Source organism: Gymnogyps californianus, chromosome 2 (genome assembly GCF_018139145.2).
Source record: "Gymnogyps californianus isolate 813 chromosome 2, ASM1813914v2, whole genome shotgun sequence".
Classification (NCBI taxonomy): domain Eukaryota; kingdom Metazoa; phylum Chordata; class Aves; order Accipitriformes; family Cathartidae; genus Gymnogyps; species Gymnogyps californianus.
The window spans coordinates 51,926,108-51,948,232 of NC_059472.1; the positions used below are offsets into that span (position 1 = coordinate 51,926,108).

The following is a 22,125-nucleotide window of genomic DNA, read 5'->3' on the forward strand; positions in this document are numbered from 1 at the left end:
GAAATTATACTTCAGGAAAAGCAGCAATTTATCTTAACATGGAAAAAAAAAATACGAGGGGGGGGGGAGCAGCAGGAATATCCTCAGGTGACTGTATTAGGAACTCTGAGGACCTGAACAATAAAGACATTGCAAGGTGGGGAGAGAATGAGGGGCAGGTAGGACATGAGTACAGGCAAACAGAAAACAGTAACATACAACGTTGTGGACAAGATATCATTATGATGCAAAATTAATTCCATCCAGTGAGACACCTGTAAGGCAAAATACCGCTTAAAATATACTGCACTTTTCCTTGATCTCTTTTTTTTACTTCTCCATTAAAAACAAAGAGAACCAATAAACTTTGGAAGTTTTTACCTTTGTCCTAGACTGAACTTGTTCTTTACAGATGAGGCATTTTTTCACCCGTGGTGAGCACAGAGAACACGTGGCGATGTGTCCACACGGGCCAAACAGAGTATCTCTCTTCATGTCTGAACACACCATACATTCTTCTAACGTTTCAGAATCATTGTTAATCATAGATGGACTTCGGGAACCAACCTGACCACTACAAAGAAACCTTGCAGTCAAACTTACTTTTAAGAATTTTTAAAATTAATCTAAAATGCACATCAATTGGCTGTTTATCTATATACTCCTATGCATTCAGGCATCATAAAGGAATCCAAATTGCATTTTCCCAAATGTACAGTTGACACCAGAGTGCAAGGTCACATACTCAGGTAAGACATTGCGCAGAAACAGGCCACACAAGTTAGAATAGCACATCGTGAACATAAAAAACCCTTCCCTCCCATCCTAAGAGTTTACTTTATTAATAGAGACATACCCTGTAGATTCAGAACTGCGCAGCTTAACATCTTAATCTTTAATATACTTCCAATACTTCGCAAATGACAGGCTTGTAAAAGAACCCCAAACTCCCGCAGTGAATTCACCTCAGATCTGTGTCCTATGCTGCTGCTCACCCAGCAGAGGGAGCACGTGTTGAACCTAACCAGCTCACTCCTACAGCCCTCACAAGCCCATAAAAGGTGGTGAGAAAGCAGAACAGCCACAGGGATGAGGCTAAGACAAACGGACAGACACAGACAGAAAGACTCTGAATAAGCACCTTACACACCCAGGCAGTGTCAACAAAAACAGTCTCTCTTTGTGACAGTTTGAAAGTACATTTCTGATTTCCATACAGGAATTAAGGATGAGAATCATGTAAGCCAACGGTGGGAACACAACTAGGACAAGCAGCGAGCTGAAACTTCTCATACCGCATGTACTTGATAACATAACATTTCACTGAAATCATAATTCCTAGAGAAGTGCTTCTGAGACATCAGACCTACCCCCTCCTTCTCTTTTTACAGAATCATACAATCATTCAGGTTGACAGGTACTCAGGAGGTCACCTGCTCAAAGCAGCATCAATACTGAATTCACACCAGGTTATACCGGGCTTTGCCCATTCCAGTCTTCAAAACTTGCATGGACAGAGATTTCACAACCTCCCTGGGTGACCTGTCGCAATGCTTAGTTATTCTTTCAGTGATTTCCCCTCCCTCTTTTCTGGGATGGTTTGAAGTTCTACCAACCTCCACCTGCACGTTGCCACCTTCCCATTCTCCTCCCTCCCATATTAACATGTACGAAAGTCCTCTAAGACTTGTGTAAGTTTCAACTAATGTATTTGTAAATAGCATTTAAGGTACCATAGAAAATAAAGAATTAACTGAAAGTCAAGAAAAACCTTGTATGTTTTAACACTATTGCTAATAAAGGCACAATGTTTTAAATACATCAGTCAGTCTATAGAAAGCAGAGATTTGGAAACTGTGTATTTTATGAATATACAAACCTGACTTTTTCTTTGTGACATTTAGCCAATGCTTTGCAGAGACTAGGATCAGGGCAGAGATCGAGAGGAGACTGACCCTTCTTATTACGAATGCTGAGGTCAGCTCCGTTGGCTGCCAGGAAGCAAGCAATAGATGCTGCACTCTTCTTCTCTGCTCCCTGAGTACCAAGTCCCATTATTAACTGAAAGAAAACAAATACGTAAGCAACTTGAGAGACTCTCTAAACAGTTAGGAATAGTCTGGCTAAAGGAAAACTACTTCACATGCGCACATGCACATACACACACATATGTATAAATCTGTAAGCCCGAGGAAGCATCTCTAGAACCAAAATCAAAACAATCGTATGGTTGCTTAATTTTCAGTCAGGTATACTCAACTCTCCTTTTAGGAACTAAAATTCAGCAAGGAATAGTTCAGCTATTGAAGCATTCAATCTCCTGCACACCTATACTCACTTGTGAAGTGGTTATCCTTCTATATAAGCACTGTAAAGGGCAAAGTCCCAGTGGGTATATTCAGAATACACTTGAAGTATACTGAAATTGCTGAGTTCAGACAAAATGCTACCACCACCACACTTGGACTGAAAACATGGCTGGGCAGAGAAATGAATGCACACTTACTTTTAGTCTAGTGAGTAAAGCACCTGCCCAAGGAAGACTTGATTTCAGTTGCCTTCTCAGCCTGGAGGGATTTAAACTCACATACCTGTCCTCTTGTCCTAATCATGTAATGCTCCTTTGCCCTTTTACAACTATTACTGTATTTCTGTATTAGTGTACCTATTATGCATGATTCACAGGGCCAGCTAGAAAAATGAAGAGAGAAGGCTCACAACCATAGCCCAGCAAGGAGAGGATTCACCTACTCTGGAGCATTCTGGGCCTGCTTCCAACATCTTTTTGTATTAAAGCTTGATCAGATAAAATGTGTAAGTATAATGCAGACTACATATAACACGAAACTGCTGGCACCACTAAGAATCCCTCAGCAAACTACATCAGACTATATTCAAAGGAACAGCTTTGGCACAGCTGGGACAGCTCCAATTCAAGGAGTTTTAAGTGCTGAATTCCAGAATTATAAAGGCTTCCACACTAGGACAGAAGCAGGATTTTGTATGCACCTCTCTCCCATTAATTGATTTAAGTGTCCAACTTGACTGAACTACATCTTTCCATGCCACTTTCAGTTTGTACAATCTATCCCTGCAGCTGGTCTTCTAAAAGCTGGGTGTCAAGTATAACTGCTAAAAATTAAGTAATTTTGGCTGGATTAACAACCATTTAGTATTTAAAGAACTAGATGTGCTATTTTAGACACAACAGCATACAGAAATAAATTTAAAATACCAGATAGCTGCCACTGCAGCCCTAAAGGTAGCATATCTTGAAGTCTGAACTATGAAGAAAACAGTTTTCAAAACGCCTCTAGTTATTTCCCACATCCCTCAGAGGTGACTTGTGAAGAAAAAGGCTTGGTTTGGGTCTGTGTCTTGCAGCACATGAAGTACGTATTAGAAGTCTTTACCCTGCCTTGATAACTGCAAGATTATCCTTCTCATCATACAGCCACCCAGTTTCCTAGGGAAGCAATTTTTTTAAACCTCAGTCTATACATTTTTTTTTTTCTAGTTAGGAGTTCTTATATCAATAAGTATTACTGAGGTGCTACAAGACTCTTGAAGGTCACTTCATGAATTCACAGATACTCACGGTCCTGCATTCTTCCCTATGATCAGGTAAGAACAGTACAGCTTGAAAGACTTCATACCAGGAAAACCAGTAAGTTATGGAGAGAAATTGTTTTGTGGTGTTCAGATCACAGAACATTTTTTTTTGTAAGTTCAGACCGTTTTTCTGCACCTCAGTTACAGCATTGGCTTAAGTGAGGCAGAGATTTTGTCTAGCTTTAGTCCGGGTACCTTGGACCATGTCAGTAACCTAGCCAAGGTAGCACAATGCCCAGTGAAAGCTGATTTGCTCCGAGGCTGGCAGAGTAGACATTTTTTGAAGGCATGCCTACACCGAACAATTTGCTGTAGTCCTTTCTTATTTGCTCGGACAAGAGTTCTCTTGCCATCCACACTTGCACCTTATGGGCTCTAAGCTGCTCCTGAACAAAACAGCTATTGTGTCTCCAAGAGGAAAATCAAACACAGATCGTTTGCTTCACTTGGTGTGGATATACACTACACCAAGACTGGATCTTCCACCTGGAAGAGTCATCAACATTATTCAAGAAAATCCGAAGTCCTAAAACGTCTCTGTGTGTTCTTGCTTTGAAAACACCAGGACAACGTTGCAGACTACCAGAGAAGTGTCATGGGATGCAACATTTCAGGCACACAGAACGAAAAAAAAAAAAAACCAAAACAACCCAACAACCCATGCACAAAACCCCATTATGTCTTAGTGCCTAGTATGGCTGCAGCAAGCCTCCTCTGGAGGGTGCTAGCTCTTGAGATGCATCAACACAAGTCAGTCCCAGCCAATTCACCTGCAAGGGAGAAGTTTCGGTGTAATACACACACACAGTATAAATATCATCTAAGTAATTCTAACTACTGAGCTATCTTTGAAGCTGTAAACACCTAACTGACTTCCATTAGAGTTTCTTTCTTTTAATTTAGGATTTGGGTGGCGGCATCCTTTTGAATCTTAAAAGCATTTTAAGGGTCTGAAAGATACCTATATTAAAATAAATTACACTAAATGAGCCTGGGGAATAATACATTTATTTAGGATAAAAAGTACCCTAGACCAAGGAACACTGCATCTGTAATAAAGCAACAGAAATGACTTTTTTGTGGTGGTGGAGACTGTACTCAGAAAATTTCTTTGTACTTCAGAAAACTTCTCCTCCTCCCAGCTGTACAATCCTCGCAATGTGCTGGATAAAAAACTTAAAAAATAAAAAAAATTATATAAAGAAACGGGGTTCACCACTCATAGAACTTGAACACAGAAATATTTTTCAGATCGATACCTGAAATATGTAGGGCTTTGTGTACTATCAAGATTGTTCACTACAGGCATTTTAAATAGTCTATCAAAAAAACAACTGAAGAAACCTAACAAACATTTTTTTAGGTATTACAACAGCTTAATGTTGACATTCAGAAGGAACTACTAAAAATCAATGCTAAAGAATTCATCCCATATAATTCCACTTACAAAATAAGTTCACGATATCAGTAAAAAATATTTTCATATTTTAAACCATGCTCAAAGCAAAAAGTAACAAATGGTAGAATTTCAATGAAGTTGCTGTCCAACCAACTTTATCAAATATGAAAAACATCTAAACTCCTGCAAGTGAAATTTTTGTTCTTTTTCAGTTAATTCAACTAAAAAAAGAAATCATTATTTGTTGAAGTACTATACTACAAAGAGGCACTCTACAGGGCTTAGTAGGTCGGTATCTTCAAGATAGCAGTCCAAAGTTAATTAAAATTTAGCCAAGCAAAAATGAGCTCTAAAATACTAAAGATTTATGTATCAGATTTGCTATCATATAGACGAAAGAAATCTGACATGTTTCCCAATCTTTAAAGGAATTAATAAAAATTAATAAAAAAAATACAGATTCCATCAATTTAACTTAAGTCAGTCACAAAGAGAAAGCCTTACTGTTTCCCAGACTAAATTATTAATCTTATTTATCCTCTATTATCCATCACCTGTATTCGCAATTCTACACAAGACAAATTACAAATGTGTCCTTGGATAGCTTTAAAGGTCCAGATGCCTGCACATGTTTTAGCAGCCTGGATCCTGTCTTTTTTTGATTTACAATTTGGGGCCAAAGGTGGCTTACTATCAAAAATATTTACTGGTAAAATCTAGTTCATAGCATTTTTACATTACCTTTATTTAAATAAAGGTAGACAGGTACAAGTATGGTTCTCATTTACTATTTTCCACAAAACAACATTTTCAAGATAGTTTGATCTGCTGATCATCTTAAAGAGTTTTCAGGTATATTTTAGCCAGGCTTTACTCCACCTTTTACATTTCAGCCACATCTTACATTGCTGCCACATAACATTAAAATAAGCAAGTTTTCACCTCTTCTCTGAGGGCACATATCTTCTCCACACCACTTAAACCTCCCAAATTTTTTAGTTAGGCAAAAATTTTCTCTGCAGCTAAACAAAGTATAAAAAAATGACCAATAGTTTGAAACTAATATAGGAGGTACTGGTTGATCGTGATTTTTTTTTTTTTAAACATTAGAACATTTTTAGGTGATCAGAGACACAATCATGCAGGGATTTTTGTTTGTTTGTTTGTTGTGCTATCTTCCCCCTGCCCCTTTTTTTTTAAATTATCATTTTAATAGAAATAAACCAAAAGTGTATTTTTTTTTTTTAAACAAGGATACATCTCAAATGAAACTAGAAGAAAAACTTAATTCTTTGAAACATAAAATCCCCCAAAACTAAAATTTAAAAAGGTGGTAGGAAAAAAAAACAAAACACTTGTGTTAAAAAACTCAAAACACAACAACTCTAGTTTCATTGTGGATGCCACTAATAAGGTGGGCAACAGAGACACCTACTTATGAAATGCTGAATCGGAGAAAAAGTATTATCTTCCATTCATTCGGTTCACAATTAAATACATGCACACAAAGTATTTTGGCCACCTCTCACAGAGTCCATTTCAGAACATGGAAACAACTGAACTGTAATTGCTTTTCTCCTCCCACTTAAAAGGACACAAGCATTTTCTTACATATGCCAGCCATATTTTAAATCTCTTTTCAAAGCTTATTCCAGTGTATTTCAGTGAGATAAAGTAACCAGTCTGAAAAACATTTTTTGTACAGTGGAATTACTGTTTTGAACAAAGGCTTTTTAATAAAGTTGGTGGGGGTTTTTTTTGAATGAAATGCAAAAAACTTACCACCCACAGTTAAAATTAGAAAAAATATTATGACACGGGTAACTAATGGTTCAGCAAATCTGATCCACTGTTATGTCATGCATCTTTAATATTTAAAGAAAAAAATTGTTTGTTTTTCTCAATCCCAATCCAGAATTTTATTTCTCCTTCACCTATCAGCAAAACTATGAACTTCATCTTTGCATATGGGGTTCACACAGCTTTTTGGGTGTGAGCATTTCTTTTTTCAATAAAAAACATAAAACGTTTTGACCTTTATTATCTGGAGTTTCTTTGACTATTTCCTTACTACAGCACAACTTCTGAAATGAAGTCTGTCAGAAAGATACATAACAATAAACATACGAAGATTAAGAATGCCTTGTTCTAACAGAATAAACTTTCAGAAGGTTATAGAAGCAGCTAAACAATTAAAGCTACAAAGACATGCAAGATGTCGAATCACAGAAAACAATTTTAGTCTTATTCTGTACTGTAATACTGTTTATTTCTCTTTCCTAAAAAGCTACTTTTGATTTTTTGGCAGCCATACATGTTCACTAGATTTGTAGAAATATTTTGAACTAAACCCTATTTTTCTTTAACAAAGATAATGACTGCATGTGAAAAGCCACATATAACAATATGATTTCTGCCTACACTGCAGTTTAATGCAGAACATCTACGTAAACTTATGCCGCCAAAAACCAGTTCAACAGTACAGAACTAGACAAACTAGACAAAGAGACAAATGTACAGAAAAAAAGGAATAAATAAATGCATTTTATTTACTGTGTTCTTTGATGGCTCCCAAGCAGTATCTACCTTGCCCACGTCTTGCATGTCTTGGAGTTGGCGGAGCTGTGACAGGGTGTGGTGTCTCAGGGCTTCATGCAGGGGAGTATCCCCATCTTTATCCTGAATGTCCAGCTTAGCACCTGCACGGACTAAGAGCTGAAAAGAGAGAGAACCCAATTTAAAACTCAAAAAGAGCTATTTATTCCTTTAAAACTAATTTCAGGAAACTATGGTTTAGGATGCTCTAGGTGGTCCAAAAGGGTTATTATTTTATCTTGCTACAATTCACAGCTGAGTTTGTTTAAATTTATTTTCCATACTCGGAGCTCAGCCCTCAATTGAAGCATTTATCTCTAAATCAAGCTTATTTCAGCAGAAGTCTAATGTTTGCCTGTGCTCTGAGGGAGCGCTAGAAGAGATGCTATTTTAGAGGATTCTTTCTACTGTCCAAAACCTTTAATTCTTACAAGATAGCCTACAAACAATGTAACATATTACAGCAATATATCAGAAACAGAACAAGTAGGCAATACTTTAGATATGTATATATTCTTTACTATTAGGTTTCAATGACCTCAAAAATCACCACTTTCACACCATGCTAAACTTTACAACTTAATTTACAGTATCCTCCCATTAGCAAAGTAGTTAAGCGTGTACTTAGGTTTACCCTTATTCAGCAGAAGACATAAAACCCAATGACACTATTAAATACTATCTCAGAACACTTTGGAAAGTAATGAACTGTAAGACTCGTCTTTAAGGCTAATTTTAGACACACGTTCCAGGTCACATGACATGAAAGCAAGCATAAGGCTGCACAGGCCCTCCTATTCATATTGCCTTTGCATACAGCCCTCCCATAATTCAATGCACCAGAACTTTCTTAAATATGCTGTTAAACAAAACAAATCAACACATGCTGACAAGTAACAATTGCCCCTAAAAATTAAACCCTGTCACTGTCGCTATTCAGAAACCTGTAGATAGCAGCTGAGGTTTTAACTTTAGTTTTGAGCTTTTGCTACTCTGCAAAATTCGGATTAGCAGCAGAGACAAAAGGCATAACCTCGAAACAGGAATGGATGAAGGGGGATCTCCCTCTTCAGAACCCACATGCTTGCAAGGATCTTGGCCTCTTGGAACCAAAGAATCTCAGACTCTAGAAAAGGCTAAAATGAAAATAGCTTAAAAGGAATTCAGAACTTAATTTTCAAGGAAATATCTGCCTGTAATCAACTGCAGTTTACCATTTTTCCCAACCTTTTCTTCCACAAGTGAAACCAAGAAAACCAGCTAATAGTTGCAACAGTCTCGCCCCAACTTCTTACACTCTCTAAATGGACTTACTCTGGCCCAATTTTTCTCTCTCATATTGATATCTTGTGTCTGCCACTAGCTATTTACTGTTTAAGAGTTTATCCTGAAAGAAAATCTGTAAGAGAACTCTTTTCAGAGCAACCTGGAATCCTTGGCTACCATGGAAATTCAAAGCCTTTGCAGAAGTTTTTAAAAAAAAAACAAAAAACAAACCAACAAAACCACCACCTTAAAAAAAAAAGCAAACCACCGCCCTTTGTAATGGCAGCAGGGCTTTTAAAAGAACCCTGCTACCTTTGACCACTATTCCACAGATGCCTGAGGGTACAACCCAACCCTGGAAAGTACTCAATAGGACTTAATTTTGAAATATGGAGCCAACATGTTCTTTGCATGGCTGCATGAGTTATTTTAGGACTTCTCAAAGTTAATCCAACTCTGAAGTACGGATACTCTACAGAGTCATTCACTTAAATGTTCTCGGATATAAGCACACCAGTCCAATACACATACTAGTTCTTCCACATGCCTACCTTCCTGCTCATCTGCTACATTAGTATTGTACTCCCAGGTACCGTGTCAGTTCCAGAAGAGCACAAGAGCTCACCAAATATAGCTGCCGACTGGCTTGCAGGATGCAAGTGACACTGACTCTAGGAAACCATTCTTTTAGTAGCAAGCAGTTCCAGATATAGGGCCATATCACATGTTTCACTGTAATGGGATCACATCCATCAGCCCTTGGAGATGGAGAAACCTTACAGCAAAATAACACTAAACAGAACCGTAGATTAAGTCTGTGTAGGGGGGACCATTCTCTGTAGGTCTGAATAAGAGACAGTTTTTAATATAAGATGACTCTCACTCTACAAAGACAAATTAAAAAAAATTATGCAGAGGGCCAAGGCCAGGTTGATGTATTCACTCATAGGGAACATCTCCTACAGCAGTGAGTGCTCTCTCTGAGCCTCAACAGCCCATTGCTAGCAATCCAAACACCAAGTCACATAGCTCCCGTACGGACAGTGCGCACAGGCCAGAATGGGCAAGCTGTGCCAGACTCCTGTTTCCTGTGCCAGTAAGAAAGTTTTGTTAAATTGGAGTATTACCTTTTGCAACCGTGTAAGCAAGACACAGAAATAGCATTACTTTCACCGGTAAGGTATTTCTGTTACTGCTTATAGCTCTCCCAAGCTAAGAACAGAGAAAGTTACACACTCAGAAGACTGAAAAGTAGTTAAACTCGTAAAAAGACGTTTTGCTTAGCTACAATTTGCAAAAGCTATGAGCAAGAATAATTACTCATACAGCAAGAGGCATCAAAAATGCTATTTCAAGGTCCCATTTACAGGACCACAAGACTCAGACAAGTAACAACAGAACACATCCCTCCCTGAACAAGGAGGGATGATGGAAATGGCAACTGCATAGAGGAAACCATGATGTACATGTACAAAAACTCAGCATTCCTGAAGTGTCCTTCATATTGCTGACTGACCTTCTGTGCAAGTTGGCAGGTTTCTAAATTGATCAAAATGAATCATACAAACATTCAATGGCTACATGTTGTTAAATCATTTTTTAAACGTTCATGAAGTACCCATGTCTTAACAGCTACAGTCAACTTGAGTCAAATACCATTAACAATATGACTTACTGCAAATAAGATACTTACCCTAACAATTTGTGTATGCTGTCGTTCAACAGCAAGGTGCAGAGCAGTTTGCTGGTTAACATTCTGGATATCCAGGTTAGCATTGCCCTGAAAGACATTCAAAGCATTAAAGCATGATCATCCCAGCAATTCATCTACAGGCAAGGCAGTCCATTAGGGCACTGAATATGACCCTGAATATGATTCCTAGTTTGGAGATTTGAAAGCAGAAGTGATTAAATACTTTAATTATTCACTGTACAGATGTTGATCTGTTGAATCAAACTAGGTATCAAATTTTTCAGTCCCTCTGCACCATTAGGCCACTGTAATGATCTCAAAGGCAAGTTTGACCTTTAGAGCTCACCACGTGTCCTTCCCTGCTCCATTGCTTCTGCATTGCGATTGCAGGCGTAAAGAAGCAAACTATTTTCATATCAGATGGTTAACTGAAGTGTGACATTTAAATCCTCCTGAGAAAAGAGTCCTACCTGATGCACTAAAAGTTCAGCCACTTCCACATGATTATTGAGAGCTGCCAGATGCAAGGCAGTGTAACCATCATCTTTTTTCTCATCAACAATCCATGGTCGTGGTAACTTGGACAACAATACACGCATTGCACTGAAATAAACACGCAGAGATGGCATAAATGCACCCATAATGTATTTGTTGAACGACAACGGGACAACAGTAAAATATTCATTCTCAGAACTACAAAGTAGTAGCAGCTAAAATAACATTAGTATTTTCACAAAAAGAGAAAGTGGGTGAAAAGCTATACTGACAGTTCCAAAGCACAATAATTTCATGTTCAGTTCTTTCTAGTTAAAGCATACAAACAAACCATACAATACCCAAAACAGAGTGTGGAAATTAGATTTTTTTCAGAAGAAAGTTATCTAGCAGTAAAAACTACCTTAAAAAAAGTATTCACACAAATTCTGAAACATAGACAGAATTGCTCTCCCTCAAAATCCTTATAGCATCCTTTACTTAATTATTTAATGAGCAAGTTCCACTACATTAGATTTCTTTAAAATCATCACTTTATAAACTGATGCCATGGGCTGTAACAGTTAAGACTTCCAATTTCTGAGATAAAACTGGAGTAAGACCTCTTAGGCACAGACAAAACAAATGCTGAAACTGTAAAGCGAATATTAGTGGAATATTTTCATAACAGATAGTGGCTGAGCATAACATACCATGGCAGTGTCTAGTTCTCCACCCCATTTCTGTATGTGCTTACCAAGATGCCTACCAAAGGAAGGGGATTTATTATCTTACAACTCAAATTCAAGGGTGGGGAAAAGCAACGTGACTACTAGAGTATTAAAGCAGACTGAAATCCATGAAGTCCAAAGACTGCAGTGTTAAGGGTATTAATAACACAACGCTAGATAAACAAATTGCTCGATCTTGTATTCTCTCAGAAATACACTTTTCTTAAGTTCACGTGTCTTCACTTAGCTTTTGGAATAGGTAAGTAACCAAACTTAATTCCCTTATTGTCTTATCTTTATAAACAGCACATACAGCTGCCTTAGGACAGTTCCTCAGAGACAAACAGAAAACCAGAAACTGCTATAATCTTGTGCCAGGAAACCTCTTCTGTCATCTGATCTTTCCCTATTGTTGAAGCATCATGCTATTTACAGGAGAAGAGCTTCTTCACAAAATTCAAAGTTTAAAATCCAAGTAATACTAGCTAATGCAAGTGGAACCACTCAGTCACAGAATGCCTTGCAAGGCAGACACTATAATTGAATTAAACAGTTCTTCATTAGCCACCTGATATTGAAAACGTGGGATCTCAATAAGCCTCAGAAATATCCTCATAAAATGAGCCTCTCAGCTTTTACTTAAAAATATCCTCAACAGACAGCAATAAGATGACTGCGCTGTCAAGTAATAATTGAGCTCCTAATTCATTCCAATAATCTGTTACCTTGAACATCCACACTGCATAAGTGTTATTCACTCCTAAGCTCTCTTTTAGAGTAAGCCAATAAGTTTCCTATTAAAAAAAACAAACAAAAAGCTGTGGTTCTGGGGATAGCCCACTCCAATGAGCCCTCCTGAAAAGCAGAAGTAAGAGTCCATGAGGCAGACTACAGTACCAGTAAGAAAGTGCACTCCTTCCTATACGCTGCTTGGACGCCATCCTAACAGACCCTGACTTCTTAAGCATCTCCATGTTCTCCTGCTACTGCACTGAGTACGTAACATAAATCCTCAGTTTCACACTTAACACACCATCCTGGCAGTTGCAGCATAACAGTCAATTTTTTCCCCAGATTCAGAGTGTCTGAAGGAACCACAACTAAACACCTGTATCTTCAGGCCACAGGATCACACAGGCCCATAGGAGACCCATGACCAACTGTTATGTGGGGCATCCACAGCCAGGCTGCTCTGGAGGTTTGTCCTCTGCAGAGCGGACACAAGCACTTGGCCAGGAACCAAATGCATTTGCAGTCTGTGGGTTATCTCAGTCTTTTTAGACTCCCATCATAATCACAGCTTTCTTGAGGTAAGCAAATAAATAAGAAACCATTCTCAACCTCCTAGGACTTTTTGTTTTCCTGGCAGGACTAAGCTTCTCACTTCCTCACAGTCCAAATCACTTATAACACAGCAAAGTAAGACAACAACACTTAACAGATTGTACATTGCTCATTGTGAACCATTGCTCAGCTTCTATTTGTAACGCCTTCTACAGCTCTGTCACGTGCTAGGAAAAAAGACTAGAATATTGGGGGGAAAAACAAAACAAAACACCAACATTAATTCTTTGAGAGATTCACTTATGCAGGAGTTTCCAAAATTAAGGATATAATTTGGTAAAACACAAATTACCAAAGCTTTATGAAATGTGGCAAAATAAACAAATATTACTTGCATTGATAAACATCATTTATTTTGTAATTAAGTGATGTATTTTCAAACCTAGGATATAAATGTGTCTCTGGTTCGCAACATCAGAACTGTTTCTAGGTGCCTTAGAGAGGGAGCAAGTCTGGAGCACTGTGGTTCCCATCATATCTGGACTGTACCCGGGCACACCACTATCAGCTCTTCAGAAAGCTGGGCTGATACAGAGCATGCCTCAGGACCACACAATACCAGCAGCACAAGCCAGTCTACTTTCTACAGTGGCTTCCCACAGGGTATCATGTCATGTAAGCTCTTTATCTTCACCTGCCAGGCTCGGTGCTTCTAAAGACTCCATAAAGCTCTAGAATATCTATCTATGGATCATCTAAAAAGCACAACAAAAATTACCTGAAAAGTTCTTATGACTGACAGAAGCAATATGACCACTGTAAGCAACCAGTAAAAGGTGGGGCAACAATAACCTAAGAAAAAACCCAAGGTCAAGAATTTTTTTTTTTTTTTTTTTTTTTTTTTTTTTTTTTACAACTGCAACTACAACTTGAGGAACACTATAGGAAGGCACCAAAACTCAAATCTCTAATTATAGCCAGCTTGTCTCCAAAGTAGCTCTAGTCACTAAACAAGGAACTGTCCTAACCATCTCAGATGATATTTTAGATCCTTTTCTTCAGTAAGGAAATAAGGAAACTGCCAACTCCCCAGATAAATAAAATAAAATTTAAAGTACATTCACACACTTTAACAGATGCATCGAGAAGTGAATATACTTCAGAAACATTATTGTTGTCATTTCTTTAACACCTCTCATCTTTGAAAGAAAAGTAAGAAATTAATTGACTTAATATTTTGTATGCTATGAAAAACTTCACTCATCCTAATATTTGCAAGAGCGCTAGCCTTACCAGATCCGCTTTCAAACCTTTTCCTATTTAGTTTGCTCTCAAATACCAGGAAGATTTTCGTCTAAAGTTCAACTGTAAAATATTTCAGGGCATCTTGCTTTCATATAAATGAGATGCCTGCTACATTTTTGGATGCTTTTAAAATGCATTGGTCCTACTGAAAAAACAGAAGGACCAACAAAACAAACAAACAGCTTCTATGCGTAATAGATTTTTATCTTACTTTTCACAGCGAAGCATCAGAGGGCCAGTAACTACTCCTCAGTTGCTTCTGCCTATGCAAGTAGAGACCACATCTCTCTTCCAGACTGTGCTAAATTACTGGACAGCAGGATGGAAGGATCGTTTTATGAACATGACACCTTAAAATTCTGCAAGATATTAATATGCTACAAATGGCAAATTATTTTATGATGCTCAGTGGCTGCATCCTCCTTCTCATTAGCTGAGAGGCAGTTTCTTTCAATGCACAAGATCCTGTTCCTTCACACTGCAGCCTTCCTTCCTACAGCTATTCTATTTCGCAGGATTTTCTAGAGCTGCTGCCAAAATTTTGACAGCTAAGTAGCTACCATTCAGAACAGTTCTCACTGGAACAGGCATGCATTGTATCATAAAAAGTCATATTAGTGAACTGATGTTGCACACCAATTACACAGTAATTCTTGATTCACTTTTCCACACAAAGTATTAAAGAAGCAGCCGATTTGTACCACTCCATTTTCAGGACCACACCACAGATGTGGTCCTGAAAACTTGCTTTCATCTTGTATACATTAAAACAGACCACAGACTACTTTCTCTGTAATTGTATTGAAAAGATTAAGAAATCAGCAGATCTAATGGTAACCATGACCATTAAATCAGCTGAAGAAAACTCTTCACTGTCATCTTCAGTGTATTCAACTGCACAGATTACATGGCTAATTGAGTAGCTTCAAAGATTATTGATAAGATGCTTAAAAGCCTTATGAAAACACTGAAATTATGTCATCGCTATTTAAAGATCATTACTAAAGCATTACTAATGAAAAAAATTGTAACAGGTAAGCTTTGGCATTTGTTGGTCTGCAGTACTTTCAGATTAGCAGGAAGCTGATAAAGATTTTGGGCCTTTTTCAGTTGAATGATCTTTTGCAAGTTCTGAAATTTTCTAGATGGAACAACAAAAGAAAAACTTCAATGAAAATTTTTTAGGAAGTTGTCTGTAAAGCTTTGAAGGGAGTGAGGAAACTAGTTGTTCTTTCATATGAGCTAAACACCTGCCCAGTGAAAAAGGTAACGAGAAAGCACATGTGTGTATAGGGGGCTGAGATCAAGGTATCTGTTGGGGCCCAGCTGTTGGGGGTACAGTGACTTATAAAGCCCACCATAATGCACATAATTCATCCCCATAAAATTACAGTCCAGGCTTTAATAGTTAGAAGTGATTTGGTAGAAGGAACACCCATTTATACTGTGTTACATTTAATTTGAGATGTAGAAGAATAACAGCAAATGCTGCTGATGAATGCACCTTTAATTTGACCTTGCCACGTGAAATTTTTTTTTTTTTTAATTTCAGGTTTTTAGAGGGTCTGGAACCATGGCTTAACATAGATATGATGTATTCAAATTATAAGTAATAGCAGAATGCAAATTCAACAGCATTAATTGTATATTTGCAAAATGAAACGGATCACAGATCTGAACACACTAATTCATTTTTCGCCACACAGAGCAGTCGTTTCAACACCAGTTACCAACATTAGACATACCCCCCCAAAGTCATTGTTATGACCAAAAGTTTTAACATATTGTATATTATTCATTATCAAACTACACAAAAATCTCTTTCCTTATGCAGTATTTTACTCATAGAATTTTTACAGGTGCTCATCAGCATTACCTGAGAATGCTGCATACAATAATGGATTTATTTGAAAAATCTACAAGATAAAAGCACTTGTAGCAAGATGAAACTAGCACCTCGTTGTATAGAAAAGATTCCAGATTTAGCATTCTTAACTGCAAAGGTATCTTCCACCCTGTTTAAAAAATATATATGTAAAGAAAAACTAGAGCAGATTCTCTGCTACCAACTGCAATTTGACTGCAGAATGATTTAAATGGGGAAGGTTGGGGCTTTGTGGGATGGTGGCGGGGTAGTTTTGTTTGTTTGGCCTTTTGGGGGTTGTTTGGGTTTTTTTTAAAGAACAGATACTTAGGCATAAAAAAACAGAGAGGCTACTTCACAATCAGCATAAGCACATTTAACTTAAATGGCTACTGAAAGACACAATCCCACTTTTCCCTGCACTTCAATTGCTGCATTATGTTGGCTCTACAGACACATCACTGCCTAGGGAGTAAAGCAACCTGCCAGACTCATGATTCGGCAAGTTTGTTTTCAGACAGATCAATGAGATAATCCAACTTACCCTGCGACTTCACGATCACTAGAAGCGATAGGAATAAGGAAATGATGAAGCTAGAGTTGCAGGGAGGGCAGACTGCCCTTTCCAGAAGCGAAATCTTAGATCAGCATAAACTTATCAGGAATCATATCTCTAGGGGTTGTAATGATTCAGTGCAGTTTCTACTACAAGTTTCTCTACTCTCCTGCCATTCTCCTCCCTCAGGTCAGCTTTCCACTGTCTCAGTGTGACATGGTTTCATAATAGAAGATATTTTACAGCAATCCTGGCTTGAAGTATTCCCCCCCAACACACACACCCTCTTGTCTGCTTATTCCCACCCCTGACTCAGCTAAACCTGTCCACCTGTCTCCTGTTACATCCTCAAACAGTTGAAGGAACAGATCAGATTTAAAGACAGTTTCCATTGCAAAGCTTTCTTTTAAGGCTATGTAGTCTGACATGCGTTTTACAACACAATAGAAGCAAGACTACTTTTTACTAATCCTATTCTTGTCCACTGACTACCACCTCTGCTCAAAAAACCCCCCCAAAAGTGGTCCTAACACACCATGCAAAAAGTCATCCCTTTTTGCTGGATTATTTCTCATACAGAATAGTACTCTGAGCCTGCTCGCTGTGAAGCCAAAGAAATATTTGTACCAACATAGGGCAAGAAGTAACACAGGAGCAGGACAGTGCTATTTTTGGCAACGATATGATCTTAAGTGCACGTCAGCACACAACTTCAAGCCAAATCAGTTCCCTGATCTGGTTCACACCACACTCGCTGTGCAGTACAGGGAGTTATGCTGGAAGAATGAAGAAGGAAGTACCCCTCAGGAACAAGTAACAAAGAATAGATTAATACCTTAGACTGGTATGACTGAGCATGCCATATCTTGAAATTAGAGTTTAATATTTCATATCTAACTGATGGCTCAGTTGGCACAAGTTTAACTAGGCAGGCTGTTTCCTTCTTTTTGTGTCTCAGATCTTCAAGTATCTCTTGGTATTTGAAAAATCGATTTCCATATACAAGCAATATACAATAAACAATTTAGTTTCAATACATGAAACTAAAGAAACAATGAGGTATATAAATTTACATGGAATTCACAAAAAGGTATTCTGTATTAGCCTAGATCTTACACAACAATTTTGTCTTCAGTGTATGATTACAAAACTGAAGAAAAAGAAATGAAAAAATGTGAATTTTACCAGAAAGCTACACAGCAACAGAAGTTACAGGGTAAGCAGGTACCAAGCACAGGACAAAGTCAACACAAAGAGGAAGCAAGGAAAATATAAATCCAAGATAATAGTCCGTTCAGGACTTTGCAATTCACACTCTACCCCACAGTACTGAACTTTACTATATTAGCAACTACTAGTTACATCAATATTCATTAGAGATGACATTTTCATTTAATAAGTTTGTTTAATTTTAGATTGAGAGATTTTCAGCTTTTTCACTCTTCTTGCTCCTGAACAACATAAAGAATTTTGTCTGAAAAATATAGAGAAAGTCTTGAAGTATTTGGGTTCCTGAGTGTTGTATTTAAATGGCTAAATTTCAGTTACTTTATGCTTTTCTGAAGAAAACATTGCATATACTCCCTATGAAAAGGGGATTTTCTTATTCATATTTTGAATGTGTAGTTATTGGTCTTGTTATAGGCCAATTTTGTGCACGTGAAAGTCAGATTAATGGACTGAGCTGTTCACTTGATTTTTTTTATTCTTTTCTTCTAAAACATTTGAAATTTTTCAAAGAACAGTAGCATCTAATTTACATGTGCAATTTTTTTTTAAGTAATTTTATAGCTAAGCATTATAAACAAAACACTATGGAATTATTAAACATAATAGTATAGAATTATATGAATTTACTAATTAAAGCAAAGGTATCTGTTTTTCAAATAATTTCTAACTTGATTTGAATATGGAAATGTGGGGCGACAAATCAACACCAACTTCTTATTTATAAAATAACAGTATGATTTGCAGTTGAAAACTTACAACTAGATGTACACAAGGCCGCTTGGACCTCAGGTTAAACAGCGTGTTGTTACTCATGGCATTTTTCAGTGATCAAGAAACCAGGTTACACAACCTGCTGTGGCAGCGCAGGATATTTATTGTTCTATATCTGCGCGAAATCCTTGCCTTGCTACTAGCAGGGCTGCCTCCCCCCCCCCCCCCCCCAACGTTTCTAAGTATAGTGACAACCTCATCAGGGTCTACTAGTAGCAGCGCAAGCTCAGTGAAAACCTGGGAAATCTAACTGGAAACACGAGAGAGTGCTTTATTTGGCAGTGCTAAAAAAACCTGGGGACAAATGGCTAAGCGGCGGTGGAAGTGCAGGCTGCACAATCAATAGGCAGAGAGCCGGATAGAGGCTCCCTCCGCTGCCGGATCGACAATCGACAGCTGAGAGACTATTTTTTGCAATGGTTGACTAAATATGGTCAGGGAAGAGAGAGGCACAAGAGAGCCTGTTTGCCTGGGAGTGCATGTTTCAAATGCTTAGCTGCCTATAAAGCCGTAACAGTTTTGCTCGTGCCCTCTAAGTGGGAAATACGGTTAGTGTCTTCTGTAGTGTGCGTGCGGGAGCCCTGACCTCGCTAGCAGACTTGACCTCTGAAGATGGAAAGTAGCTTCAACACAGACCTGCCTACAGTTAAGCCTGGAAACATAACCTCAAGCAAGAAAAGATGCAGTGCAATATCTAAGGAACTAGAAGAAACCAATATTTGCCGGGGGAGGGGGGAGACGATCGCGCTTTTTTTTTTGGTGCCTTTTTTTTTTTTTCTGGAAGCGACTCCAACTTTCGGGGGCTTGGTTTTGGTTTTTTGTTGGGTTATTTTTCTTTTTGCCTGTGATTATTTTCATCTGACAGTGGGCTAAGTTCACCTTCCCTTGGCTTCCTAGCATCTATCCTTGGAGTCTTAACTCTCAGTCCAGCAGACATAAGGTATAATTTCTATACAACATCATCCATATTTTAGCATTCCAAGAAAGGCAGCAGGTGCCAATTAGGCACCCGTCTTCATGCTTTTTTTTTTCTTTTAAGTTTTATCTATTTAAGGTGGTGAGGTACTGTACGCACCGACATTCGCCCCCCCTTGCCTCCCCCTCCCATGTAATGAAGAGCTGATTCAGCGAATAGAGTGAGAGAGCACTCAGGATGAGATGGCTGCTGCTGATGTGTCTCTAGGTCATTACCTCTCTTCCAACTGCAAATGCTGCATGATACTAAGCTTACAGGTAATAGAACATCAGGAGACCTGCATTATTCTGCACGTTTAAAGGATGCCTATGACTTTCTGCATGTATATCTTATTTACTAGAATGTTTTTTTATTGTTATATTAATCCCTCTACTCTGGGAAGAGCTTAATTTTGAGTGTGTTATAAAGTATCAAGCATTTGTAGTGTAAAGAGCAGGTTGAAAGAAAACATTAGTCCAAATTTCATAGCAAAAAAACCCCAACTTGCTTGGTAGGCAGAATTCTTTTTAAAGAAGATAAACTCAAAAATTGCAATGCCATTAACTGATTGTTCATTTCAGTGAAATATATTATCTTACTATGCACAACTAAAAAAATTACCAACTTTAAAAAGAAAATCTAATAAACAAGGTGGTAGTGCAATGCTGAGTTCTCAAGTAGGTCTAAGCAAAATTTTCAAGGTGTTTTATCTCAGATGTACATGAAAACAACCTACTTAAAAACTAGAATGTGACTGCTGTGATTCTAATGCTGCATTGCTGTTTCTCCTTGTAGTACTGTGCTAGCTACTGCTACACTCTGATTTGCTCTCTATCAGCTGCACTAGGTTTTTGTCATGAGCTGCAGACATTCTTACTTCCTCTGCTCTCAGCTTTCCTCACGACTATTACATTTACTAATTGTTAAACTTATTTCAAATTTACCTTCTAATGCCGTAAAGACAAAGCTTACTCTTTACGGTAACCCCAATCAACTCCTGAAATACAAATTAAGCTGTATCTGACAGCCCTTTAGAAGTCAAACCCGTACTGTACATCAAATATTTAACTACCATTCCAAACCAAAGCACACCGAGTCTGATGAAACAGGGTTAAACTTGGGGTTTGTTTCTTTGAGGGTTTGTTTGGGTTTTTTAGTTGTCATATTTCAAGTGCCAACAAGATTTTGACTGAAGCAGGTGAGTGCCAATTTTAAAAAATGAGGAAAGCTGCTTGCAGAAGTGTTGAATAGGTATTAGCTTTCACATGTGACCTTTGGCCTAACAATCCAAATCCTGTCACAGCAGTTAAGAGGTTGTTTTCTTAATTCAATGTCATCATCTTCACGATAAGCAGGATCACTGGTGGCATGTGCTGTTGTGGTTTTTTTTTTAAACCACTCTGAACTACAGTGGAAATAAGTATAAACCTGCAAAGAGTTTGCAGAATACTGGATGGGATGCAAAAAGCATGGAAGTGGGATTGGGGAGGGTAGGAAAATAAGTTTATAACTGCTATATTAGATGAGTCTATACTTCCCTTCAGGACACTAGATGCAAACTGTACACCAGCATGAAAATCTGCTAGAAGACCTGGGAGAAAGCTGAACTTTTTACAGTGGAATACAACTACAAATTCCAAGAAAACACATTGCAAAACTACCAGCGATTCAACTCTCCACTCAAACATGGTCACAGAATGAACAGCAAGAGGCTGCAAAAATCTGGAAAAGCACTTCTAATGTCCATGCCATCCCAGAACAATGAACTATAACCGGCTTTAAGCCACTGTGCAGGTAAATTGCATTGCAAAGTTCAGTTAGAATAATAAGTTTCTTTTCTACCATCAGTCAATCATAACATTGTTCTTCCAAAGAATTGTCAGCCTGAGTTTTACCTAATGACAGCAACGGAAAGCAGCAAAATACTTTTCAGGTTCATCTGACAGGTAGTCAAGCAACTCTATGTGTACCTGCTCAGAGTACATACTTCTTTATGTACCCATATGAACATACAATGCTATGGAATGTAAAGAAGTATGTATTTTTGGCAGGCACAGAACGACCAGTAAGAGGAAACTAAACAGCTGTTGGAAGAAACAGGTTTCCCCTCTTGTTTGAATGACATTCATGTGACAAATTAGCTTGCTAAGGGTCAGCTGGTATTGCCAAAATAACTCATACTTGTTAGTAACAAATCACAAAACATTAAATTAAGTGACTATAAAAGTAGGTAGGAAGAATTGTTCACAGCTGATAAGCAGAACATTAGTTGTAAACGAAGAATTCAAAACAAAGCTGGAAATGAACCCTTGAAATGCACCGATTAAGACTGCAGCATAGCTGCAAAATTTATTATTACCAATGCTCCTCACTTAATAGATCCTAAACTAATCTTAAAAGCCTGATTATCA

General features: G+C 38.0%; 1 protein-coding gene across 2 annotated transcripts in view; it reads right to left on the bottom strand.

The window, feature by feature from the left end:
- Window positions 1-22,125, bottom strand: part of MIB1 (MIB E3 ubiquitin protein ligase 1) — an 88,092-nt gene that overhangs the window by 18,233 nt on the left and 47,734 nt on the right. The window contains exons 13-17 of one of the 2 annotated variants that reach the window (XM_050915733.1): window positions 11,015-11,147; window positions 10,545-10,631; window positions 7,544-7,705; window positions 1,859-2,040; window positions 361-553 (exon numbers count right to left, since the gene is read on the bottom strand). In XM_050915733.1, the coding sequence (XP_050771690.1) occupies window positions 361-553; window positions 1,859-2,040; window positions 7,544-7,705; window positions 10,545-10,631; window positions 11,015-11,147 (757 nt within the window). The remainder of the gene's footprint in view (window positions 1-360; window positions 554-1,858; window positions 2,041-7,543; window positions 7,706-10,544; window positions 10,632-11,014; window positions 11,148-22,125) is intronic. The other variant, XM_050915734.1, reaches the window with a different exon arrangement.